At 42.6% G+C, this 24031-nt stretch overlaps 1 protein-coding gene across 1 annotated transcript in view; it reads left to right on the top strand.

The window, feature by feature from the left end:
• ADAM12 (ADAM metallopeptidase domain 12) overlaps positions 1–23765 on the top strand; it is a 171231-nt gene extending 147466 nt beyond the window's left edge. The window contains exons 13-23 of the mRNA XM_058841872.1: positions 281–370; positions 1655–1850; positions 9051–9159; positions 9259–9457; positions 11966–12043; positions 14671–14779; positions 15262–15397; positions 16015–16123; positions 16557–16739; positions 21059–21171; positions 22508–23765. Of these exons, the coding sequence (XP_058697855.1) occupies positions 281–370; positions 1655–1850; positions 9051–9159; positions 9259–9457; positions 11966–12043; positions 14671–14779; positions 15262–15397; positions 16015–16123; positions 16557–16739; positions 21059–21171; positions 22508–22568 (1383 nt within the window). The 3' untranslated portion in view covers positions 22569–23765. The remainder of the gene's footprint in view (positions 1–280; positions 371–1654; positions 1851–9050; positions 9160–9258; positions 9458–11965; positions 12044–14670; positions 14780–15261; positions 15398–16014; positions 16124–16556; positions 16740–21058; positions 21172–22507) is intronic.
• Positions 23766–24031: the final 266 nt, after the last annotated feature.

Here is a 24031-nt window from a genome sequence, read left to right as displayed (position 1 = left end):
GATTGGTGTCAGCACGCTCGGGTTGTTTGTGATATTTGGGTTTAGATCCATAGCTGGAATAAACCAGCCCCCCTCAGCAGCTTCTCTGCTTTTACTACACTTCCTGGGCTTGTTGAATCTGAGGGCAGACAAGGCTGTTTGGATCAGGTTGTCGAATTTCATGCATAATTCATGGTTTCGTGCCCAGCTTTTCTTGGCAGAGCTATAGGCAGCCTCTTGATTTACGGCTCATTGTGACCTAACGTTGTCTGCTCTAAATTTCCTCTCCAAATTCATCCAGGAATGTACAAACCGGTGCTGTAATGCAACCACCTGTGCCTTGAAGCCGGGAGCAGTGTGTGCACATGGGCTCTGCTGCGAGGACTGCCAGGTGAACCACGGGAAATGGTTCTTTGCACGGTGGGGAGGGCAGAATTCTGCAGGTTTTTTCCCTGCTTCAGTGCAGTAAACAAGGATTTAGGACAAGTAAACTGGTGTTGATAAGCGTTAAGATGCTTGCGTGTCATGTGAGCAATTAAAAAATTCCCAAAATATAAATTATTGAAGGAGCAGATCAACAGATTTTTTAAATTGTCTCTGTGCTTTTTGTGGCCCCTTCAGCTGCTCAAGGAAAACTTCTTTTTCATTAACTTATTGTGCTTTAATTTTTCTCATTCTTTCATGGCAAGCAGTCATTAAATGCTGAACCCTCTTTTTTTGGGGAAGGCTCTTAAATTATTAATTCTGTCAACAGCATATGTATTTTTAATAGCAGATCATCAGCTGCTGTGGTCTCCTAACACTCTGCAAAGGCCATTTTGCCACAGGCATTTACCTGCTTGAATTCTCAGACCCTCCCTTGCCCATGGGCTAATAAAGCATCCAGCAAGTTGCCATCCTGTCAAACCAAGAGCTTGGAACAGGGATCCCCACAGCCAGAAATTGCTTTTTAGCAAGATCAATCTTCATGTCCTTTACTTTTTACCAAAGGCAATGTGATTAAAATTCAGGGCTGCTCCCAGAGCACACCCAAATTTTGTGGCTGCTGTTGAGATGTGAATGTTCAGACTGGCAAGTTCCACCATCAGTCCCCAAAAAAATATCATTTTCCATGGAAATCAGTACAGGACAGAAACAGTTACATGGACTAGACTTGTAATTAAGTTTGAGGAGATCTTGAAGCCCATCACAACACTTCCATGAGGAAATGTAACTCCATAGATTCATTAAGGTATGAGACCTATTCAAGATCATCCAATTGAACCTTCCAACCTGTGAACTGTTGGGCACCTGAATCCACAATCAAGTGGGCTGGTGGCTTCCTGAGCCCTAACACAGCACAGTGCTCTGTGATCAGCTGCCCAGGATGGAAAGTCTCTGATCTGGCTTTTCCCAGTGCTCCAGATCCTCCTCCCAGAGTTTTTGTGTTCAGACACCATGGGGGAGCCACACTGCAAACATCAATGCTGGAGTTGCCTCATGTCTTGAGCCACATGAGCCATGTGTGCAGCTTCACCTGACCCTCCCAGCACGGCTCACTCAGTGCCTCCAGAGCTCTGCAATCCCTGCCCTGTCCTCTGCATCAGCTGGGGCCAAGCCAGCGGAGAAATCCGTCCCTGTGCTGCATGGCTGACCCGTGCTCGGCACGGCCCTTGAGGTTCTGTTTGTTTTGCAGCTCAAAGCAGCGGGGATTTCTTGCAGAGAATCCAGCAATTCCTGCGATCTGCCCGAGTTCTGCACGGGGGCCAGCCCGCAGTGCCCGGCCAACGTTTACCTGCACGACGGGCACGCGTGCCATGGTGTGGATGGCTACTGCTACAACGGCATCTGCCAGACCCACGAGCAGCAGTGCATCACCCTCTGGGGCCCAGGTGAGAGCAGCTGGACACAGCTCTGACTCAAGCTTGGGTGGGGACTAAACATCTGAAGGATGCAGCACCAATCTGTAGCTGTTTGAATAATGAGGGAATCTCTGGGTGATTCATTCCAGCCTTGATTTGCTGTCGTGTTCGTTTCTCTGCAGCAGGAGGTAACAAGGCTCGTGCTGCAACACGCTGCAAATGGATAGGTGAAGTCAGACAAATCATTTCCTCCTGACTTTGATATGGCCTGATGTCACCCCACAAAGTGCTGAACGCTCCTGGCAGGTTGAAATCACAGCCCTTTCCAGGCTGCTGTGTGAGCTTCCTCCTGTGCTCGAAACAGCTCATCTGCAAAACAGATGTGTCTGCTCCATCCCCAGCCAGGGCTCAGCTTTTGACACTAACATGAGACTCCTGGATCATTGTGTGTTTTTATTAACTGTGTCACCTGGAAACTGCCTCCTGACAGTGCTTTTAGCAGGGTCTGCCCTGAGGCAGAAAGGGATTTTATTCTCCTGTGGGAATTGCTCCCTTTTTACAGAAATCTGGTAACATGACTTCTTGAGTTGTTCTCAGCATCTATCCCAGGAAAGCTGTTCACCTTTCTATAAAGCCCTGTGACCCTTCCACTGCAGTGCAAGTATTAACTCAGCATTTTGGTATGAATCCAAATCATGTCTCCTTCAACATCTCTGACCTTCTATCTCAAATTTGTAAAACATTTACCTCTCCTAAGGAGAAGCATTACTTAGAGACAGGTGTAATTATTTCTTTTAAACTAACTTTTCCTGCCTCTTTCAATTCAGTATCTCTAACTCTGCTCCAAAACTTCTGTATCAATATAATGGCACACAGATGTTTCCCTTGGTCAAAACCCTCCCCAGAACTCTGCTGAAGAATTTATCTGTTTCCTTCCCAGAGAACATGGACTTTTTGCAATCTGTCTTTAAAAGAGCATTAAAGCATCTCAAGAACCAGCCCCAGTGGTACAGACAGCAGGTCAGCTTGGCCACGTGGGTATAAGAACACGTTCAGGAGGAGTTCCAGTTCAAAATTAAACCCCTCACATGGAACAAAGCGTGCCTCTGCTCCACTTCCCCGAATCCCACGCGCGTCGTAGAGTTGATATGAGCTCATAGAGCCATGGACAATTATAGCCTCCAGTCTTAGTCAGACTGGGACTTCTAATCCCTGGATACAGAGACATTTTCTCTTGTAGAAAGCAAAAATCTCCTCCTGAACCAGTTTCCCATGCCGTGGAAAGTTACTTGGTCAGGCTGTTCGTGGTTTCAGTGTCTGAGAAAAATTCCTCTAAAGGTCAGGGAGCTGAATTGCTGCAGCTCCTCGCCAGGTCTGCTTCCTAACACAGCAATTCCAGCAAAGCCCTGGGCTCCCCTCATTCTTTCTTGTCTTCCTTCTTGGGACTGTTCAATGTGGGCACTGCTGTGCATGGAGGCTCCAGGGTCCAGGCTGTGGGAGTCTGTTTATGAGGAAGATGTTCTGTTTGGCTGGAATACCCTTTGGTTTTTGTCTTGGGAAGGCCCAAGGATAAGGATTTTTAAATAGGGAGGATGGCACATGACAAAACCTGAATTGAAAGTCTCAAATCTTGCCACGTTTTTGGAAGTATAAATTAAAAATAAACACAGAATCTCAGAATGGTTTGGGCTGGAAGGAACATTAGAGATCATCTTGTTCCATGCCCTGCTATGAGCAGGGATATCTTGCACTAGACCAGGTTGCTCCAAGCCCTGTCCAGCTGGCTTTGGACACTTCAAAGAATTTCTGTATTCTGGGTTTGAGGATTAGGGATGTGAATATCCACTGCTCTCTCACACATCTGGCTGAAGTGTGAGCTGGCAGATGAGGGATGGAATAGGAAGAGAGGTGAGTGGCTCATGCAGTTAGAAAAATATCGTGGTACAGATTGAAAAAACTACACATCTTTCCAGCCTTGCTTGCAGCTCAGAGAGAGATTTCACATTCTAAGATGCTGTCTCTGGACTTTGTATCAAAAATATACATTGGAACCTTTTTACCAGGCTGTTGTGTCTGATTAGACCTGCTTTTAACAACTGCCTGTGTTGGAGTGAAGTAGTCTTGTGGTTTTAAAAAAAAATAAATTCTCCCCTCTACAGAAAAAAACAGATCACAATTCATTTTCATTCTCTCCTTATTTTCTTCTTCCCAGTAGAAGAAATCCATGCAGAACAAAATACAATAACTTTTCCTAAAATAATATCCAGTATATTGAATTCCTTATTAATGTCTTCCCTTGTACATCCTTCTTTATTCATCAGGTTACAGATGTCCAGAAGACCAATGATAAATGTCAATCTTCATGTTTTTAGATCTATTTAAAGGAAAATGATGAACACTGTCAGAGCTTGTTTACATTAGGCTGAGCAGTAGGAACCTGTTTCCAGAAAAGCACTTGCATTTCCTTGGGGTTGTTTTGTTACTCTCAACACAGTGATTCAGATAAAATAGAGGAATATTTTTTATTTTTTGCTCTTTCTTATCTGCGTGGAAAGCTTGGTGGGAAGGAGAAGGGAGGAGCTCCTGAGGACAAGCTCTGAAAATAGCCATGAATTCCTCTCAGAGCCCAGGTTGATTCCAGTCTGCTCCCAGAACACCCAGAGTTCTCCATTCTCTCTCTCTCCATAATTCATGTCATTTTTATCCTTGGGGAGCAGGAACTGCTGGTGACCTTTTTTTGGTCCGTATTCAAAAATATCAAATTGCACTGATCTGACCTATTGATAGCAGTGACTGAAAAATGCATCCAGAGTGATGCTTTGTGTGGTGTCTGTGTCTCCACTGGCATTTTCAGGAGAAACAGACACAGACAGAGCTGCTTAAGACAGAAAAATCATTGATTACCAAGGAACAGAAGATTCTCAGCTTTAAACTCATGGCTTTTTCTATATTGACAAGAAAATGATTCTTTAGGGAAGTCTGTCAGTTTGTTTTGCTGTATTTCCCCAAGTGGGAAAAAAGCAATGATTTTTGGGGAGCCAATGGCAGGCATTGATTTAATAATTAGAACACATTTAAATGTGTTGCATGGACATGGTCATTCTTTTAGGCAGGAACACTGCTAATTTAGATGTCAATATTTGTTACTGTGTGAGAACTTTGCAGGTTTTGCCAGGCAGAACCCTACAGACACAAAACAAATGAGCTGCCCACCTCAGGTATCTGACCAAACCATTGCTAACTTGCTTTTGAAAAAATGCTAATTGTCCAAGCACTGCAATTTTCTGAATTCAGTGAAATCAAACTATTTTGATCATCACAGATTTATTGCCAGGCCTTTTTCTTCTGGAGACAGGGAAGATATTAAATCATATTCTCAGGGGTGGTGACATCATCCTCCTTAAATGCAGAAAAATGCTCAACCCCATCTTGCTCTTGCCCAGACAGGGATCACCAGGATGGGGAGTGAGGCCAAGGGCAGCTTGTGGAAGTTTTGCTTTGCAACAAAAACAAATTTAGTGAGGATCACACAACAGAGAACTGTGGGTTTTATGCTTGTATTTATTTGCACACTTGTTCCTTGTGCTGGCTGGCACAGCCTGAGCCACAGAACTCCAGCCTATTACTCAGAGGGGTTTTTTTCCCTCTCCCCACCCACAGACAGCTGGGAACTGAACTGAAATGTCTTCCTTTTCTGCTGTCAGCCTGATAGAGGATGTTTCTCGTGTTCATGGAATCAGCACCATGGTCAGAAATTTCCCTCATTCCTTTTGAGAGACCGTGCTGGTGTTTTCCTATGGCAGCAGGTCTGAAATGACACAGCACTTCTGTGCCCTGCAGCTTCCTTCTTTTTATTATTATATATATTTTTTGTGACTACACAGGGAAATGTGGGTTCATCAATATACACATCTGGAGGAAAAGACCCAACAGTCTCCAGGCTGCAGTGGTGAGCTTTGACCTTCTGCAGCTTCCAAGGGTTGATTTAATCCCTTGAATGAGGCTTGGCGTGGAAAGGCTGACAGGACCTTAATTAGGGTCATGATACTATAATTACCAATAGTAAAGTGAAATAAACTCTACTCATCTAGCTCAAACCGCTTAATAACCACCAAAAATCCTTCACAAATCATTTTACCTCTGCGTGCAGAGGTAGAAAATAGAGGAAGACAGGACTTTCTGCTTCAGTTTATGTGGTGCAGTCGTGATAAATGGGTTTCCTCCAGAAACACAACATTACAATTCTCTTCCTTAAGCATCCTCTGAAAACCTCCTTTTTAACTTGGTAGCTCCATCTGTTCAGCATCTTACCCTCTGATATGTTTTCATCCATAAAAAAGTGCAAATATTGTGAGAAGCCAGTGGGGAGAGGGAACAGCCATCTGAATCCCAAGCACCAGCGTGTCTTGGTTGGATACCAAAGGCAGAAATTGAAGCTGGATTTTGGTTTGCAGGCTGCAGATGATCATTGGGTACCAGGTGTTTTCACACAGACTGCTCCGAGCCTGGCAGGGGAGTGTTTTTTGTGCTCCACAAGATGCTTTTTCTTGTCAAGTGTTATTAGCTGGAGTTAAAGCTCAGTGTCTGAGCCCTGCAAGGACTCTGCAGATGTGTTTTCCTTCCTGCGGGCTGCTTTCCATCATCTCTGCGACGCTTGACTTCTGAATTCAGGAAAAAAAACAGCCACACAAAAAAACTTTCACCAGGTGAAAGAGGAAGAGAAACACCTTAAACTCAGTGTTCAGTGAGTGCATTCCCTTTTTAAAACCATTTTTAGAACAAGCCTTTGTTACATCCCTTGCAGTCAGAGCACAGGACATGAGCATTCATTTGGCTTTTGGCAGCTTTGGAGAGGACACCACTGAGGGCACAGCGTGTCTGGGCTCTGGGCTGCTGCTGCCACATCTCCAAGGGACCATCCAGCCACTGCAATTCCATGGCATCAGCTGAGCTGGGGCTCCTGGCCAAAAACAAAACCAGGAGCAGTTGCATAAAACCAGGGCTGCACAAGCTGGTCCTTGCACAAGTGGGAGAAAAAGCAGTTTTGGAAAGAGCAGTGGAAAAGCTTTTGGAAAAGCAGCTTTGCTTGGTCTCTTGCTCCCAGAATGTTTCTTCCCTCCCCAGCCCTTCCAAAGCTGCTCTAGAATATGCACATGGTAATGTTTGTCTCAAGCTGAACAGTGAGTGTCCCCACCCTGGAAAGATGAGGAAGGATCCACGTGCTGAAAATGGAAATTTAACTTTTGCTTTTTCTGCACAGTGCCTTGTCTGGATGCCTTTATTGATTTTTTTATTATTATTATTGCTTGAACTTTAATGAAAAAGAATTGAAAGAATCCTGTGTGATTCTTTTAATAGTTCCAGATTTGAAAAAATATTCTGAACTCAGCAAGCTTGATCGTAATCTTCCAAAGAATTTCAAGCTCTTGTCCTTCTCTCCAGGGAACCAACAGCTCATATTCTGTTCCTTCTGTGCCTTTCTTTCTGAATTTTCCAGTTTCAGCATGTAAAAATGTTAGAAAGGGAAGAGGGTGCCATTTTAAGCCTGTACAAGTTTGTCCTTAATAGCATTAGATTGCTGTTCAGCAGTATATAGTATTAGTCAAGCTTCTGACTATGAAATGAAGATAATTAATTGAAGTTTTAATCTCTGAGTTTTTAGTGAAAAGATGCACACTGGCTGGAAGTTTTACAATCATATTTGTATTTTCTTCTCCAGGAATCTGACTCCCTTTTTTTTTTAAAGAAAAAAATAAAAAAGGAACATTTTCCCTCTTTGAAGGCTTTCAAATGAAATCTTCAGGCTGGCTTAAATAAATGCTATGTTTTACCCACAGTTAGAGGCATACACACTTGGAAGTGGCTCAAAACATTTGACAAAATGTAGCATTAGTTGAAATATTCTGTCTCTGGTAAAGATCAGGAGCACTGTAGAAATGGGATATTCTCAGCCTTTGGGCTATCACATCACTTGCTGCCAAGTTCTTTTTGCTTTAGTTTGGCTGATCTGTCAAAAGCACAGAAATGCAGTTAGCAGGTCTCTGATCAGTTTTAGCCAGAGTTTCTCCTCAGCTCCTTTTCTGCTCAAAGCCAGTCTCCCTGTTGGAGCAGTGGAAATGTTGGTGGTGACTTGATGGTGCTGTTAATTATTTTCATGGAAAGAAAATAAGGAGTAGTAAAGAGCCCTAACAAAGGGCCTCTTAATCTTGAAAGAAGCAGCAATTATTGGCTGGAAATGAAAGCCACACTTCACTGTAGAACAAAGGGATTAAATTCCAATACACAGACTAATGAATTGTTGCAGCAGTCAAACCAGGGAAGCAGATCCTTCACCTCTTCAACATTCCAGATGAACGGATGCATCTTCCCCTAGAAGACATCCTATAATTGGTTGTAAACTAGAGGGAAATGAGCAGGATTGTGTGTATAAAACATTAGAAGAGATGTTCTAATAGTACCCTTGAACTTCTGAAGTGCAGGGATGAATAGTCTGCCTGCACAAGCTTTTCCAGCCCTACTCCCACCAGGGAAGTTCTTTTGCCCTTAGGATATGTCTCTGTCAGAAAAGACCACAGTGGATAAGAAGAAGATGCTGCCTGAACTCCCAGGTTCCCACTTCTACCAGCATGGCAGAAATGCCCCTTCTTCCATGTCAGTCCTTCCTCTCAGGAGAGGATGTCCTGAGGGTTAAGGTGGGATGGTTCCTTCCCTCTCCCCAGTACTTCAGCCTGAGTTAACAGCAGCACATTTCCCTTTTCTGTGTCAGTTCCTCATATCTTTACACCCAGTTTACAACTGGATGTTTTTCTTTTCGTTCTCAACTGCAGTTAAACAGGCCTTTCTTGAAAAGAATTTCCTTTGGTGTCTCACTAGAACACAACTCCTGCAAAAGAAGGGAGTTAACTTTCCAGCTGGCCTTTGTCTGTGTGGTATTTGCTAGAAGTTTTTGTGCCCTAGGAGGATTGGCAAGAGGGCTTCCACCTGGAGAAATACTGGAAGAGAAGTTCTGCATTGTCTGTTGCTCAGCACTGCCAAGAGAGACAAACAACGCTGGCAATCCCACACATCCAAACTCTTCCATTAGCATGCGGACCCAGCGCCGCTGTTTTGTTGGGCCTCATCAGCATGCAGCTCACATCCTCCCTTTCCCCTAAAGCACCAGCAGAGCTCAAAGGAAATTATTAAAAACACCTTGTATGAGATGAAAGTTCTGATTAGCTTTTGTTTCAGGTGCAAAACCCGCTCCTGGGATCTGCTTTGAGAGAGTCAATTCTGCTGGAGATCCTTACGGCAACTGCGGGAAAGACTCCAAGAGCTCCTTTGCCAAATGTGAACCCAGGTAGGGCCTCTCCCTGCAAACTCAGCAACAGGTGCTGGGAGAGGGTTTGGAGTATGGAAAATGCTTCACCTAATGTTTGGTTGTGTTTATTTCCATCAGGGACGCAAAGTGTGGAAAAATCCAGTGTCAAGGAGGAGCAAACCGACCCGTAATTGGTACCAATGCTGTTTCCATAGAAACCAACATCCCACTCCAGGAGGGTGGCAAGATCCTGTGCCGTGGCACCCACGTGTACTTGGGGGATGATATGCCCGACCCTGGGCTCGTGCTGGCAGGAACCAAGTGTGAAGATGGAAAAGTAAGATTCTGGAATACTCCCAGACAAGGGGAACATCACTACCATCATTCTGCCAAGTGTTTTGTACTTCTTTTCTCTTTGGGATTTTTTTTCTTTTCCCCCCACAAAATAATTGCTTCTCATGCTCAGACTGAGACAAATTTTACTCCCTTCTGGCCACTGTTCCAGATAATAGATTTTCAGATGCAAATCTGGGCAACCTGATCTAGTGGAAGGTGTCCCTGGCCATGGCAGGGGGTTGGAAATAGAGGAGCTTTAAAGTCCCTTCCAACCCAAACCATCCAGGGATTCTGTGCAATGCAAGTTGCTTAAGTTTATGACTGATTTTTTTGAAGACGGTCCCAAGTATCTGTCCATGGAGGCTTGAGGTTTTCTGCAAAATAAGTACAGCAAAATACATTACAGGCTTATTAATGAATTCCTGAGTTCAATGTATTCCCTTTCCCAGCATCTCTGGCATTACAAAATTGTCATTAACTTCAATTTAGGTTTCAAAATGTATTTTATCTTCTGATTATGCCTCCCCACTTCTTTTTTTTTTTGTGCAGGAAAACCTATCTCTGTAGGCACTTTTAGAAAACTATAAACCCATTGATGCTCAGCCACCAAAACCGATTTCTGCAATTGTGTTTTGCAAACTTTGTGAATTACCCACTGTGAATGCAGCCCAGATTTCACATGGCTGCCTCATTCTAAGTTTTTCTTTCGTGAGGAAAGCAACTGAGAAAGATGGGAGGCAGCCATGAGTTTACAGGGGGAGGAGGAATGGAAAGCAGTCCAAAAGCTATTGAAATGGAGGAGGTTTCCATACCCTCGGTGGATTGCTTGCAAAAAGGAGGAAAAACAAGTGCTTTGATAATTTGTGGTAAATTCAAGTAAGCCTCTGAATTTCTGAATGCTTTTGAATTATGTTGGATTATCTTACTATGCTGGGAACAGGTTTGAAATCCATCCCCAGTGAAACCACAGCTCTGCTACAGGAAAACAACCCTTACAACATTTCTAAGTCAATCTGTTATAAAAAGTCTTTTCAAAGGCAACTCAGCACTGAGAAAGCACCCCATTATGTTTTACTAATGAGTATTTAATCTTTCTAATCTATCTAATCATACACATCCACACTATAGAATACACAGGCTAATACTTCTGAAATTGTATGTTTTACTTTGAGGACATTAGTGCATTTGTATTATGGATTAAGAATATGAATTTAAATATTCTTGGGTTTTCTCAACTGGAGATGCTCAATTTGAAACGCAGCCATTTTAATGTGATCAGAATTCTGGGAGCTGCTGCACTGTGAATATTTGAATTGTGAATAGTGCTGTAATCAGACCATATTCTCTCCATGCCTGCATGTTGATGCCAATTCACTCTAATTTCCTTTCCATTTTTCCTTCTCCCCAGGGGATAAGTGCCCTGATTAAGCATCCCTGTCGCCTCCTTCAACACTATTCCCAGCTTAATGCTAATTATTGTGACTGACTTTTAGTACTACTGAACTGCACTGCAGTTAAACATGAGCAAAAATGTGCAGTGTGGGGCTTTTTGACCTTTTTTGTTGTCAGCATAGCATAGGAACAGTTATCCCAGTCCTAATTTCTGCTTTTTCCAGTTTGGAGTAGGGTAACTTCTCGTTACTGACGTGCTCATCAGTCATGTGGTTGTTTGATGTTATTATTACTCGGCACTAATCTTGCTTAACCTCAATTTTCAGCTCCACTGACAGAGTAAAGTTTATCTGCAATGACTGGAAAACAAAAAAAAAAATTGAATTTCATTCCTATGCATATGCTATTTGTTTACTTCCATTCCCTATAAATATTAAATGTTAAATAGGATTGGTTTCTACTTGACACCCAAAAAAATGGTTTAATTTGGAAAAACTTTGAAAGCTCTTGATTTTCCTGGAAAACAATGGTGAGCCCATAAAAATCAATGAGCCCACTTAAATATTCACCTACCCTGGGTTCAGGTTTTGTATTGGAATGAAAAATATTTCTCTGTTGAAATATGTCTGATGATTTACACCGTGAGGATCCAAACCTTTGCTCGAGGAATCATCTGCTGCAGTGAAGACACGAAGGCAAACAGAGCGGGAATCTGAAGGAATCCTGCTCAGTGCACTCCTAGTCCTGAAAAAAAATGCAAATTACTGATTTTTAAATTGGCTTAAAAACCTCCCAAACCCCAAGGCCTCCCCACTGGTTCCACTTGAGTGGAGCTGTGAGGGTTTGCTTGCACAAGCTCAGCATATCAATGTTATGGAACTGTGTGTGAAACCAGGGCTGGCCAGGAGAGCAGAATTCAACGTGCTCAGATTTGGATTTCAAAGACTTAGAAAGAGCTGAGGAAAAGAAGATACCCGGTCCTGATGCCCTTTGTGTCAATATAATTAAATATATTTGCAAGTTGAGAAATATTTAACTGTTGAAAGAAGGGCTATGATGCCCTGGGAGCCCCAGCAGTTCTGTCCCTGTTAAAACTAATTTATTTTTTATTTTGCAGATTTGCCTGAACCGCAGGTGCCAGAACACCAGCGTTTTTGGAGTCCATAAATGTGCCACCAAGTGCCATGGACGTGGGGTAAGCATCCCAGGGAAACATTCTTTTACAATCACTCAATAACCACTGGACAAGAAATCACTTTCTGTAATGGCTTTGAGATCTATAATTGCCTGCAATAGATCAGAGCCACTGCAATACATTTTTATTGCATATTTCCATTTTCACTGTCCCTTACATGAAATCGGTTTTATTTGACAAAGAAATGTTTATCAGGCAGTAATTATCTTGATCTTAATTGACAGCCTGTGATACAAAGGAATCTTGTAATCCTCAAAGGAAATTGAAGTCTAACCCTCCATCGTGAAGAATTCCCATTAAAAATCAAAAATGCAGTTTCTCCATAGTTACAAAGAAGTTAAATTCTTTGAATTGAGCACTGGAAGCATTTGGATTGAGAGGCAAATGAAACAGCATTTCCAAAAACATTAAAATAAAGTAAAACCCTATTGATGAGTTTTGTGGCATGAAAGTGGCACAGAATGAAAAATGTGATGATATCATTTATTAATATTAATGGTTTGAAACCCACTTTATATTACAATAATGTTAATTATGTCAAGCTTTGCCTTATTAACCTTGATGTGCTTATGAGCTATTTGTTTCTCTGAAAAGCTGTGGCAGCCACATTGGAAGAGCCATAGAAATTCACTGTCCTCTCTCAGGAAGGATTTTAATTTTCTTTAACTTATTTTATCACCTTGAATTTGCAAAACTGAGCAGTGTTGGTGGTGTTGCCTCTTAATCATTGAGCTGGAATGAGCAGAGGCTTGGACTGGCATTTTTTATGTCTGTACAAACAAGAACCTCTGGTGACTCCTCAGTGGCAAAACTGACCTCGTGGAATTGTAAATGGGAATTCCTGCAGTGCTTTAATTTAAAAAATAATGCTTAACAAAGTATATTTTTAATTTTCTTGCTGTCTTTGAAAAGTAATTTTTTAATATTTTTTTATTTTACGTGACCATAGCTGGTCTGAGCTCTCTGAATATTTTAGTGCTCTGCAGCAGACACAGGCAGCACAGTGTTTCTGGAAGCCTGCCAAGCTGACCTGGCCAGAATATTGCATGTTCAGAATAACCCAAACTCCTGTGAAGTGATTTGTATCTTACTGAAATCTCATTTATTAATCTGTGCTGTGGGTTCTCTGTGGTGGTGGCAGGTCAGTGGTGGTTTGGGTTAGCACAGAGTTAAGGACCTTATTGACAACAAGCCTTCAGCCCAAAATCTTTATTTACAAATTGATTTGAGCACCTAAATGTGACATTGAATCCTGGGGTCAGTTTGGGACCCCTTAGGACAAGACATTGAGGGGCTGGAGCGTGTTCAGGGCAGGGAATGGAGCTGGGAAGGGGCTGGAGAATTCCTGAGGGAGCTGGGAAGGGGCTGGAGAATTCCTGAGGGAGCTGGGAAGGGGCTGGAGAATTCCTGAGGGAGCTGGGAAGGGGCTGGAGAATTCCTGAGGGAGCTGGGAAGGGGCTCAGGCTGGAGCAAAGGAGGCTCAGGGGGAATTTCTGGCTCTGCACAAGTCCCTGGCAGGAGGGGACAGCCGGGGGGATTTGGGATCTGCTCCCAGGGAACAGGGACAGGAGGAGAGGGAATGGGCTCAGGCTGGGCCAGGGGAGGCTCAGGGGGGATATTAGCAAAATTGTCTTAAAAGTTTTTCCAGGCCTGGCACAATTGCCCAGGGCAGTGCTGGAGTCCCCATCCCTGGAGGGATTTAAAATCCGTGTGGATGTGGTGGTACCTGGGGCCACCTGGGGTGGCCTTGTCAGTTCTGGGGAACGGCTGAAGGTCTTAGAGGACTTTTCCAACCTGAACAATTCTGTGACTCCATGCTTTCCGTCGATTCAGCACGGAACTTTAAGCTCTGTATTCACCACACAGCAGCTCCTTGAGGAGTAAGGAAAGGAAATATCGAGCATTTGGACTGTGGGACCTCCTGAGGGAAAAGCCCTGGATCTCCTGGCTCCCTCCCCTCTGTGCAGCGGGATCGGGCTGTGCTGGGGATGGGCTCCAGCCCCTCGGAGCTCTCTGATCCCCCGGGGACACCGGATGGACCCGGCCTCGCACGCTGCTCCCTCACTCGGATTAAAACCGCTGCAACCCACAGCGCTGTGTGTCTGCAGACAGCACAGGCGGGATATCAAAGCTCCCCGAGGGTTTCCTCAGCCCTGGTCCCACTTTCACAGGTTTCTCCAGCAACTGGTTCGTGTTAGAGCCACGGAAAAATCCCTGCTGGGCCCAGTGCAAGGCCTTGATGGAGAGGAGAGCTCGGGGGGCTGACAAAGCTCTACAGCTCCTGTGCAGGCAGGAGGAACAGAAGTTAGCAGGCAGATAATGCTGCTGCTGGAAGCAAAGACAGAACAAGACTTCAGAGGTGTCTGATTGTCCTCATATTATTGACGTTGTCAGCTGGGGCAACTCCAATGATTACCTGCCAAAGAAATAATGGTTTTTAGGATCCCTCTTATTCCGCAGCAAGCTGCTCTTTGCCACCTCAGTGTGCAGTAGGCAGCTATCAGCACATCTCCTTTCTTCTCGAAGTTTTATTCCTCTCTGATGTGTCACTGTCTGATTAGAAGCCCTTATCAGCCAGGGCTGCTCTCGGATGTTTTTTATGTTAAGCCATTTGTCTTGTTTTGCAGGTCTGCAACAACAAAAAGAACTGTCACTGTGAGGCTGACTGGGCCCCCCCCTTCTGTGACAAGCCAGGCTTCGGTGGCAGCGTGGACAGTGGGCCCATCAGGCAGGCAGGTCAGTGGGAATTCAGGCTCCACCTGTTTTATTCCAAGATAAAAAGTGGAAATTGGTCAGCCTCAGAAAGAATCGTTTCTAGACATTTTTAATTTTATGGGATTTGATTATTCCGTGCCAATTTTTCCCCAGTGTTGGACCTTTAAGGACCTCAAAGAGATGTTTCAGGTTTATGTGTGAGGACATGACAGGACAAGCACTCCCCTCACAAGTACATGTATAAACTAAACCTGGATGGGAAATAATGTCTGTTTTCATACGAACAATACCATTCTAAACCAAAATGGATTCTCTTCCCTGCATGCCAGATGCTGCAGCAAGTGGCAATACTGAAATTATGACAGCGTGATTATTTCCATGACAAAGCTTCCCATCATGATTTCACTACTGAAAGATCTTTTTTTTCTGAAGATAGCAAAGCTACCCTGGTCAGGCACTCAGCAGGCCCTTGGAAGAAGTTAACTCCATGTGATTTTTTGCAGACAATAAGAGTTTGACCGTAGGAGTGCTGATAACCACCCTGTGCCTTATCTTTGCTGGATCAATCATGTACCTCAAAAGGAAGACTTTCATGAGGTGGTTGTTTACAAGCAAGAAGACAACAATAGAGAAATTAAGGTATGCCCATTTTCCCTAATTATATTCCAATAGATACTAAGGAAAGGAAGCAGTAAACACAGCAATTCTCATCACCGTGAATGTGTTAGAAAAAGGCAGCCTTGACAAAAAAATATTCACCATCAACAGCAGCGTTTTCCCTGGGCTGGTTTAATTTCATTGATAGGCAGTAAATAATGCAGGTATTAGTTTGAATATATCCCTCTTTCCTTTTGGGATGAAAAATTAAGCAGCGATGGAAGTATCGCCTTTATTTTCATTTGCCTGAAACAGTTTCATTACACTGCGTGGCCTTTTATCTAAACTCAGTTGAGTGAGCTGAAACTTTCCTATTTGAGGTCATTACTGTTTAAATTTTAGATTCATTAGAATATTCTCCTGGGTGTTACAAAGCTGCATTTCCACATATTGCAGAAGCTAATTTAACAGACTACTGGTTTCTAAAAAATCAATATTTATTTTTATTCTTGCAGGAGTGCTAGACAATTTTTACTTTCCTTGTTTACTACAATCAGGCAGAAAGCCATTGCAAAATCCCATTCTGAAAAGAGGCTCCTGTTTAAGAGAATATTACAAAGCAGAACGTTGTGTTCAACAATTAAATGTTTGTGTTGCAGGTCTGTGAGTCCAGCAAGACCTTCCAGTTCATCTGAGCCAAATCGTGTTCATACCACATGTGGCAGTAAAAACCTCATCATGAAGCCACAAAATACAACCATACAAAAAGTGAGTCCCTAGTTTTGAAAAAAAAAAAAGTAGGGGAAAACCAAAACCCATGTATTTTGGATCTCAGTTAAGTGATTTATTATAATGCAATTATTACATTAACTTACATCATGGAGGACTAACATTAAGGAAAATGGGAGAGGATATAGGCTTAAAAATACATCTCTGGCTTCCCAGTTGAAGACAGGTGGAGCTGTCCAGTGCAGAAAAGAAATAGTTTTGTCTCTAGGAGAGAAAAATAAGGAACTAATACAGGTTTTAAAGTAACAATAGGCCAGGTTTGATGGGGCATGGAGCTCCCTGCTGGGAGGTCTCCTTGCTTATGGCAGGGGGTTGGAATGTGCTGGTCCTTAAGATCCCTTCAAACCAAACCATCCTGTGATTCTGTGCCAGCTCTTGAAATGTATAACTTTGGTTGGATGACTTTTCCCAGAGAGATGGCCCGAGGCGGCCGCTGCCGTATCAGATCATCGACATCAGCAGCCCTGTGAAGACACACGAGGTGCCACCGTTAAAAACACCCCAGCGAGTCCTGCCACCCCTTCCCCAGCTGCCAGGCCACCAAGCTGGGCCTGAGAGACCCCTGCCAGCTAATCCTTCACTGAGGTTCTGCCAGGTAATCACTGATTCTCTTCTGTTTAATATTTACTCTGTGAGTGTCTGGAGAAATGAAGTGTTTTCTCATCTTTCCTGCCGCCCTTTTCTCACAGTATTTCCTTTATACTTTGTGTGAGTTTAGAGCTGTGCTGTAGAAAAATTGCTTTGTGGCAAGTGGGGCTGTGATCCTAAAATTTAGGATTCCGAACTCTGCCTTCACTGCTCAAAAGACAACAGGAAAAACACATCAGAGGCAGAGAGGGGCTGCCTAACCAGAGGGGAGCTCCACAGTTTATTGGTGACGTGCCAGACACAGAGTTTAGGGAGTCCCATTGCAGGTGTGATGTGCAAGAGCAAGAGGTGTCTTAGCTTGATGTGCTTGTACCCTGCCAAGGGTTGCACACACCACAGCCTGTTTTTCCACCTGAAAAACCCTATTTCATGCAGACACACCTTTCATTGCAATGTTTAAGTAGAGATGGTAAATATTTTTCATTTTTTATTTTTGAATGAGATGCATCTCAGGGCACTAGACAAGGCAGATGAAGTTGTCTGTGTTAAATAGTGCCTTTTCTTGTCACTGGCTGCTCCCTTTTGGTGGCATTTGTAGAGAGACTGTTTCTAATCAAAGCAGCTATTGCTGTTGTGCAGCCGTGGCGCTGTTCTGGGTGTGGCACTGGGTTAAAACAAAGTGAATGTTTTTAACGAGATCCTTTCCTGGTCATGGATAGGAGGAGACAGCTCTGAGACAGTGCTGGAGTGCAGGGCTTTGGAAAGGGATTGGAAAAATAACACAAACAGGGATGAGAGAGGCTGCCCAGAGAAGTTTTCAGGTTACCCCAGGATCCCTGGAAGTGTCCAAGGCCAGGCTGGACAGGGCTTGGAGCAGCCTGGGATAGTGGAAGGTGTCTTGGCCATTGCAGAAGCAAATTAAGTGTATCTAGATTTAATTTTTTCTAAGTCTGAACATTGTATCACTCAGGTTAGACCTACTTTCACAACTGCAGCCAGTGTTTTATTTGCTTCTTCCTATTCCATCTTGCCAGTCATTTGTCTTTCCAGGGGAGTAAGAAACCCTGACTCTTTCTAAACTAAATTTTGTAGGGAATGCGAAGCAGTATTGATTCCTGTTGCTTGTCTTTAGCTCCAGTGGTTTCATTGTTCATTTTCTTGTATTCCCTAACATTCACAGTAGTCAAAGAGAAGATTTTAAGTGCAAGTGCTTTTCTGTTCCTTAAGCAGAATATGGATGGAGAAAAGGCTTTCCAAGGAAAAGGAAAAATAACCATTTCTCATTCTGCTGCTGTATCTGCACCTGCCCCAGCCTCACTGCACACCACAGCAGCCCAGTGCTCCCCTACAACTCATCTTCCTAAATCCTTGTGCTCCAAATCCCACCCAAAGCGCCAGGTGAAACACTGTCACCAGCAAAGACTGACAGATCTGAAACTGCCAAAAAGCTTTTCAGCCTGGCAGCTCAAATTAATTGTGACAGTTCCTTCATCAAGCAAAATATCACCATTTCCAGTCTCTGCATAGACCACAAGCAGGACAAATGGGATCAGCTCAAGGCAGCCTAAAAAATAAGCAAGAATGGATTCTTTCAAAATTAGAACCTCAATATTGTCAGAAACAGCTACTTTTTATAGCAGAAGGACACAAAAAAACACAGAGTGGGGAGAAAATCTTTCATTCTTAAGTTAATTTTTTTCCCTCAAAGCTTGGAAGTAGCAAATTAGCTTAAGAATAATTTGGGATAATAAATATAAATACTGCTTCGTGTATTGCTTCAGCTCTCTCTTGGAAGCACATCCAGAAGGTCAGCAAGGGGAAGGACTTTAAAAATCATTGCTACATTGAGGATGTCATCCAGATGCTCAGTGCTGTAGGATGGTGCTGTAAATTACATAAAATTTCCTTTTAGTTGTTAGTAAAATAGTTAAAAAACACAGACAACACAAAATAAACCCAACCAATCAACCAAATAGAAAATCCTCAGCGAATTAGCTCTTGCCAAGATTAATATTTAATTATCTTTTGACTGAAAAACAGCTTTTCCTTCTTTCAGAGGCTCTTGCAAGGCAAACAGTCTTTATTTATGGGCCAGATTCACAGTGGGTATAAATCAGCAGAGCCCCATGTGAATCAAGGGAGCAGTGCAGGTTTATCCTAACCATGGGTTGAGTCCATGGTTTTAGTCTCTTCCCCTCAGTTTTGTTACTTTTAGCATTCAGTTGCTGCCTCTGACACTCTCATCCTCTTATTACCAAAATATATCTCATCTTTTCCAGCTCATCCTAATGCCAGGAAATAGAAGTTTGTGGTTTTACTTTTTCCTCAGTAAAACAGAGCTCAGCTCAGCTCAGCTCCTGCTCCTTCTGCCACAGTTATCTTGGGAATATCTCTCCTGTGACACCTCAGCCTGGCTGTAGGCACAGAGGGATTTCTCTTTCTTCTTTAAAAATCAGTGGAAAAAACCTGGAATTTCACACACCTGATGTCTTCAGAGCTGCTCAGCGTGAGAATTGTGTTTTTCATTCCAGTATTTAAAACAACACTTCCCCAAACAGGGCCTGAAAGCATTAAATGCTGGGTTGTGAGTAAAAAAACTGGACAAAGAAATCCATCCATAAATTCTTTGTGATTTTTTTTGTGATTCTTTGTGAAAAGCTGAATCTTTGTAGGGGAAGAACTGGAGAAGAGAGGAAGGGGATTGAGGAGCAAGGCCACACACAAGTTAACAAAACTTGAAAACAAAAGAATAGAGAGAACCCCCCTGTAATCAGCCTGGGAGATGGGATTTATTTCTTCAAATAACTTTTCCTCTGTTCCTAAGGTTGTGTGTTGCTGGTGGCATCTCCTTTCTATCAAGTGCTGCTCCATTTTCATCTCAGCCACCATTTATTCTCCATATCCATTTTTATCACAATTCCCTCCCTTTTTAATTTTTTTCTTTCATTTCCCCTTTCCTACCAGCTTGCCACATTACACTTTCTGTCAGAACACTTGGCAGCTTTCTCCTTAAGGATATTTTAACTTGAGGGCATTTTGAGTGGGAAATGAATGAATAAATAAATCAGGCATTGGGCCTGTGTATCCATCAATACTAGTATTTGTTATGCAGAGAATTAAACAGAGAGTGGACTTTATATGCAACTTTAAAAGGTAGTTTATGGCAAATTTGAACTTATATATGAAATTTACTTAAATTCATGTATTTTCTTCTTTATCAAAATGCCCGTGGATAATCAATTTGCATTTCCTTCTTGAAAGATCAAATATCTGCATGAAAAGTAAAAAAACAAAGGAATGCTCAAAACAAATAATGAAAAGTTGGACTTTATTCATGCTCTGATTGCTTGTTTGGATCACATCTTTCAAGGGATCTTTAATCAGATTATGCTTGTAAGCTCTTCTTGTTTCCTTTAACTTTGCTAATGATACATCTGGCAAACTGAAAATAAGGAATGAAACTCCTTGGGAAAAGCGTGACTGTGCAGCTCCAGTAGTAGAAAGATCCGAAGTGAGTTTGGGGGTAAAGTGGACAGATTTTGTGTGCCCTGAGCAAGCCACTTAATGTGTCCCAGCTCTCCATGGTGGGGAGCACAAGCAGCCAAGTTTCCCTTTTGCAGGGACCACCCAGAGGAGCCACTGGCCCAGGCTGACAGCAGATGACTTCTGGTCTTTATTAATGGAGCCTTTAATTCCACAGAATGAAAGCACAGCAGCGGCTCTAAGAAACAATTCCACAGATGCTCCCAATCCAAACCAGTCTGGGGCAGTTTGGTTTTGTGGTCATCTGAATTTCCATTTTAAAGTAATGTTGAGCATTCCCAACTTTCTATAGAGCTACTTCTACAAAGTTATGTACTGGATCTTTGCTGTTTGAATTTATCACCAGTTAAGTCCAGTGGAGATGCACCCTGCACTTCTAGAGTAAAGAATGAAAAGACATAAAATCATGAAAATATAGTGTTAAATCTTTGATTTAAAATATAAGCAACAGCTTATTAAAAATAAGTTATTTTTATTAATTTAAACCTACCTGGTCATAACTGATTAAAAAATATCTTCAGTTTAGGTTTAGATTAGGTGTTGAGAAGAAATCATGAGGTGGGGGTGAGGCCTTGGTTTTGCCCAGGGTTGTGGCAGTGGCCGAGGCCAGGTTGGACATTGGGGTTTGGAGCAGCCTGGGACCGTGGAAGGTGGCACTGGATGGGCTTTAAGGTCGCTCCCAAGCCAACCCAGTCTGTAATTCTGTGAATTTATCCTGCTTGTGGCTGTGTGAAGGGTTTGGTGTCTGCTCTGGAAAGTGACAGGAGCTGGTGTTTCCTGCAGGAGCCCCCCAAGCCCAGCCCTCCTCGGAAGCCTCTCCCCGCTGACCCCCTGGGCCGAGCGCGCCAGGGCCCCGCCGGACACCCCAGGGCTCTGCCCCACGTCAGCCCTGCCAGGTCAGTCCTCACCCTGCTGCCTCAGGAGTTCAGATTTTATATTTTTCACACATTTGTAACCCTGCAGTTCTTCTGTGTAAAACTCTAAACTCTGTAGAGTGCCCACTGCCGCTTCCCCATTTTGGTCAGACACCACAATTCCCCTCCGGGCCTGGGAACCAGGGACACCTCACTCAAGCCCTGAGAAATGGAAACAAAAGTGAGTTGAGGGGGGAAAATTTGAGGTAAATTACTTCATTACCTGAAGCTGTAATTGGAAGATTAACCCCTAATGTGAAAATTGACCAAATTTATAAAAGTGTGGAAACCTGTGACCCACTGGCTATTTTGGGTGTAGGCCCTGTGGGTGGGCTTCATCTGCCTGAAATGTACCTGAAGGCCCTTCAATAAATATAGCTGCTTTTTATTTCCTTAATTTATTCTGGCCTCTGTTTTTAGGTAGTCCCAAAAAGGTACCAATCCTAACACCTGTGTTGTAGCACTTCAGCAGCAATGTGGCTGAAATGGCTCGAGGAACTGCTGCAAAAACCACTTCCAATATAATTTCCATCTCTAATTTTGCTTATCACGCTGCTTCTCACAGGGAGTGCAGCAATGCAGTTGCTGTGGCTCCCACAGAATATGAGGATTTATAATATCTGTGAAGGTTTGACTGTAAACATCTGGCTGCCTATTTACAAAAATTAACCAATAAATAATAAATTTGCTCTTCAGACCTCCCCCATCTGAATTAGGCTAAGAACTGAATGCTGTTAAAATCAGCCACCAATAAAAGCAATTTCCTGATCACCCATTTCCCAAGGAAACATCAATTGGCATCATCTGAAAATAATAGCCAAAAGATTCCAAAAGCATAAAAACTGTACACTTCAAAAATCTAAAGTATGTTTGAAAAAAATAACCAGGAAGTAGAATAACTACAACCAATGTTAGTGAGTTTAGTCAATGCTGTTTTCTTACCTAATATTCCTCAGCTCCCTGTGAATAAAGTAAGCTCCAAAGAAGATAAAAATGGTGTTTTAAGCTACAAGAATTCTACCAGTAAAGCACTTAAATGCTCAGAAACATTAAAAATAGAAACAGAGTTTCTTAATATTTAGCAAAAATACTGTGAAAAGAAACTTGATTAAACTCCTGGCTGTCTATTCTAGTCAAATATTCTGAAAACAACATTTCAAGCTGACTCCTCCAACTTTTGGAGTTCCACTACAAGTTTTGGAATTCCACCTGGAATTCTGCAACATTACTGACATTTTTGATCAGGTACAAAATGGATGAGCACCCAAAGAAATGGAGAGATGAAGTAACAATTTGCTGTTTTCTTTCTTTTCCACAGACCTGCTCCCAAACATCCACCGCAGGTATCCAGGTCCAGCAACACGACGGACCTGAAATGAGTAGAAAACCTGACACCTTTATTTTCAAAAGTGAAGACAGAAGTTTGCACTACCTTTCAACTCCAGCTGGAGTTCATGTCTTTGACAATACTTAGAATTTTTAATGTTTAAAACAGCATTATTTTTAAGAATTCTGAGCTACTGCCTTTGGTGCTGTGCTGTGCTATGGTGCTCTGTATACTTGCTCAGGTACTTGTAAATTATTAATTTATGTTGAATATTTATTACAGTGCAGTGCACTGTAGTAGATATTTTTACCATAGCTGAGTTTTCCTAAAAAGGAAGCCTTTTTTTTTTTTTTTTTGTAATATTTCACTGAACTTGAATAATTCTGCTCTGTTGGTCCTACGTAGATTTCTTAGTTTTGATCTATTCTTTAAGGAGTGCTGATACAGATCAATGAAATGTGTAAACAACTCCATCTCAATGGTTCCTAACCAACTTGTGAATAAAAATGGCAGGGTAAAAAGACAAAATCTCTCCTGGAACTCGGTGAAATGCCTGATATCTGCACCCAAGGTGTAACCTGTATTTAACCAAAGGCTCACACTGTGCTTGCAGCTGTACTGTAATCTCAATTCTCATGTTACTGTTAGAGATCTTCCAGAAATCCCTGCGCTGGAAGAGGATGTATCCACCTGGGAGAAGTCCTCTCACTGAAGAAGTACTGTATATCACAAAACTGTGTTGTTTTTAACCTCATTTTCCTCAAGCACAGCCTGGTTAGTACATATTAATGCAGATATCAGGCCTCCCTGTGCCATCTTCCTTTCTGATGCTTTGGTAATTAAATTCAACCATCTCATTGCTGTCCTGATTAGACTGGCAGTGCATTACACCCAGGGCTGGGGGGAAGCCAAGAATTACAAAGAATTACATTTTAAGAATCAACCTTTATATTATTTCCTTTTGCCTCACCGCTCTGCTTATCACCTGTATTTTGCATATTTACTACTGTTTTGTATTTAACTTCTACAACGTTGCTCCGGGTTTCTTAATTCCCAAATCAAAATGTGTATTTTAATACATAGACTTGGATTATCCAAAAAAAAAAAAAAAAAAAAAGAAAAATAATAGATAAGTTCATCTCTGCTCTGTGATTACACCTGATCTCTTCTGTGCCTTCTCAGTAGAACTGCTGAACATGGTTTCACCTGTAAAAACAGCAATTTCCAAACATCACTTGCAGCAGAGGGAGAAGGGACTATCACCATTAATAGGATGGTTTCCTCATTGCTTGTGGTTTTTGTTTCCTTAAGCAAAAATAAAAGCATTGATAGAAACTTGCATCTGGCTTCAGGAAGTGTAATTGTATTTCATTTTCCCAGTTATTCCCCCTCGCAGCAACACAACCTTCGTGTTTATTGATAAACAAACCAAAATCAACTCCAGCTTAGTTTGGTGCTGAATAGCAAAGGAGAAGCTTCACAAATGTATTTTAAATTCTTAAAGTACCTCCAACA

The sequence above is a fragment of the Poecile atricapillus genome, chromosome 6 (genome assembly GCF_030490865.1).
Source record: "Poecile atricapillus isolate bPoeAtr1 chromosome 6, bPoeAtr1.hap1, whole genome shotgun sequence".
In the NCBI taxonomy this organism is placed as follows: Eukaryota; Metazoa; Chordata; class Aves; order Passeriformes; family Paridae; genus Poecile; species Poecile atricapillus.
The sequence above is the reverse complement of the archived record's forward strand: the minus strand, read 5'-3'. Positions and strand labels throughout refer to the sequence as shown.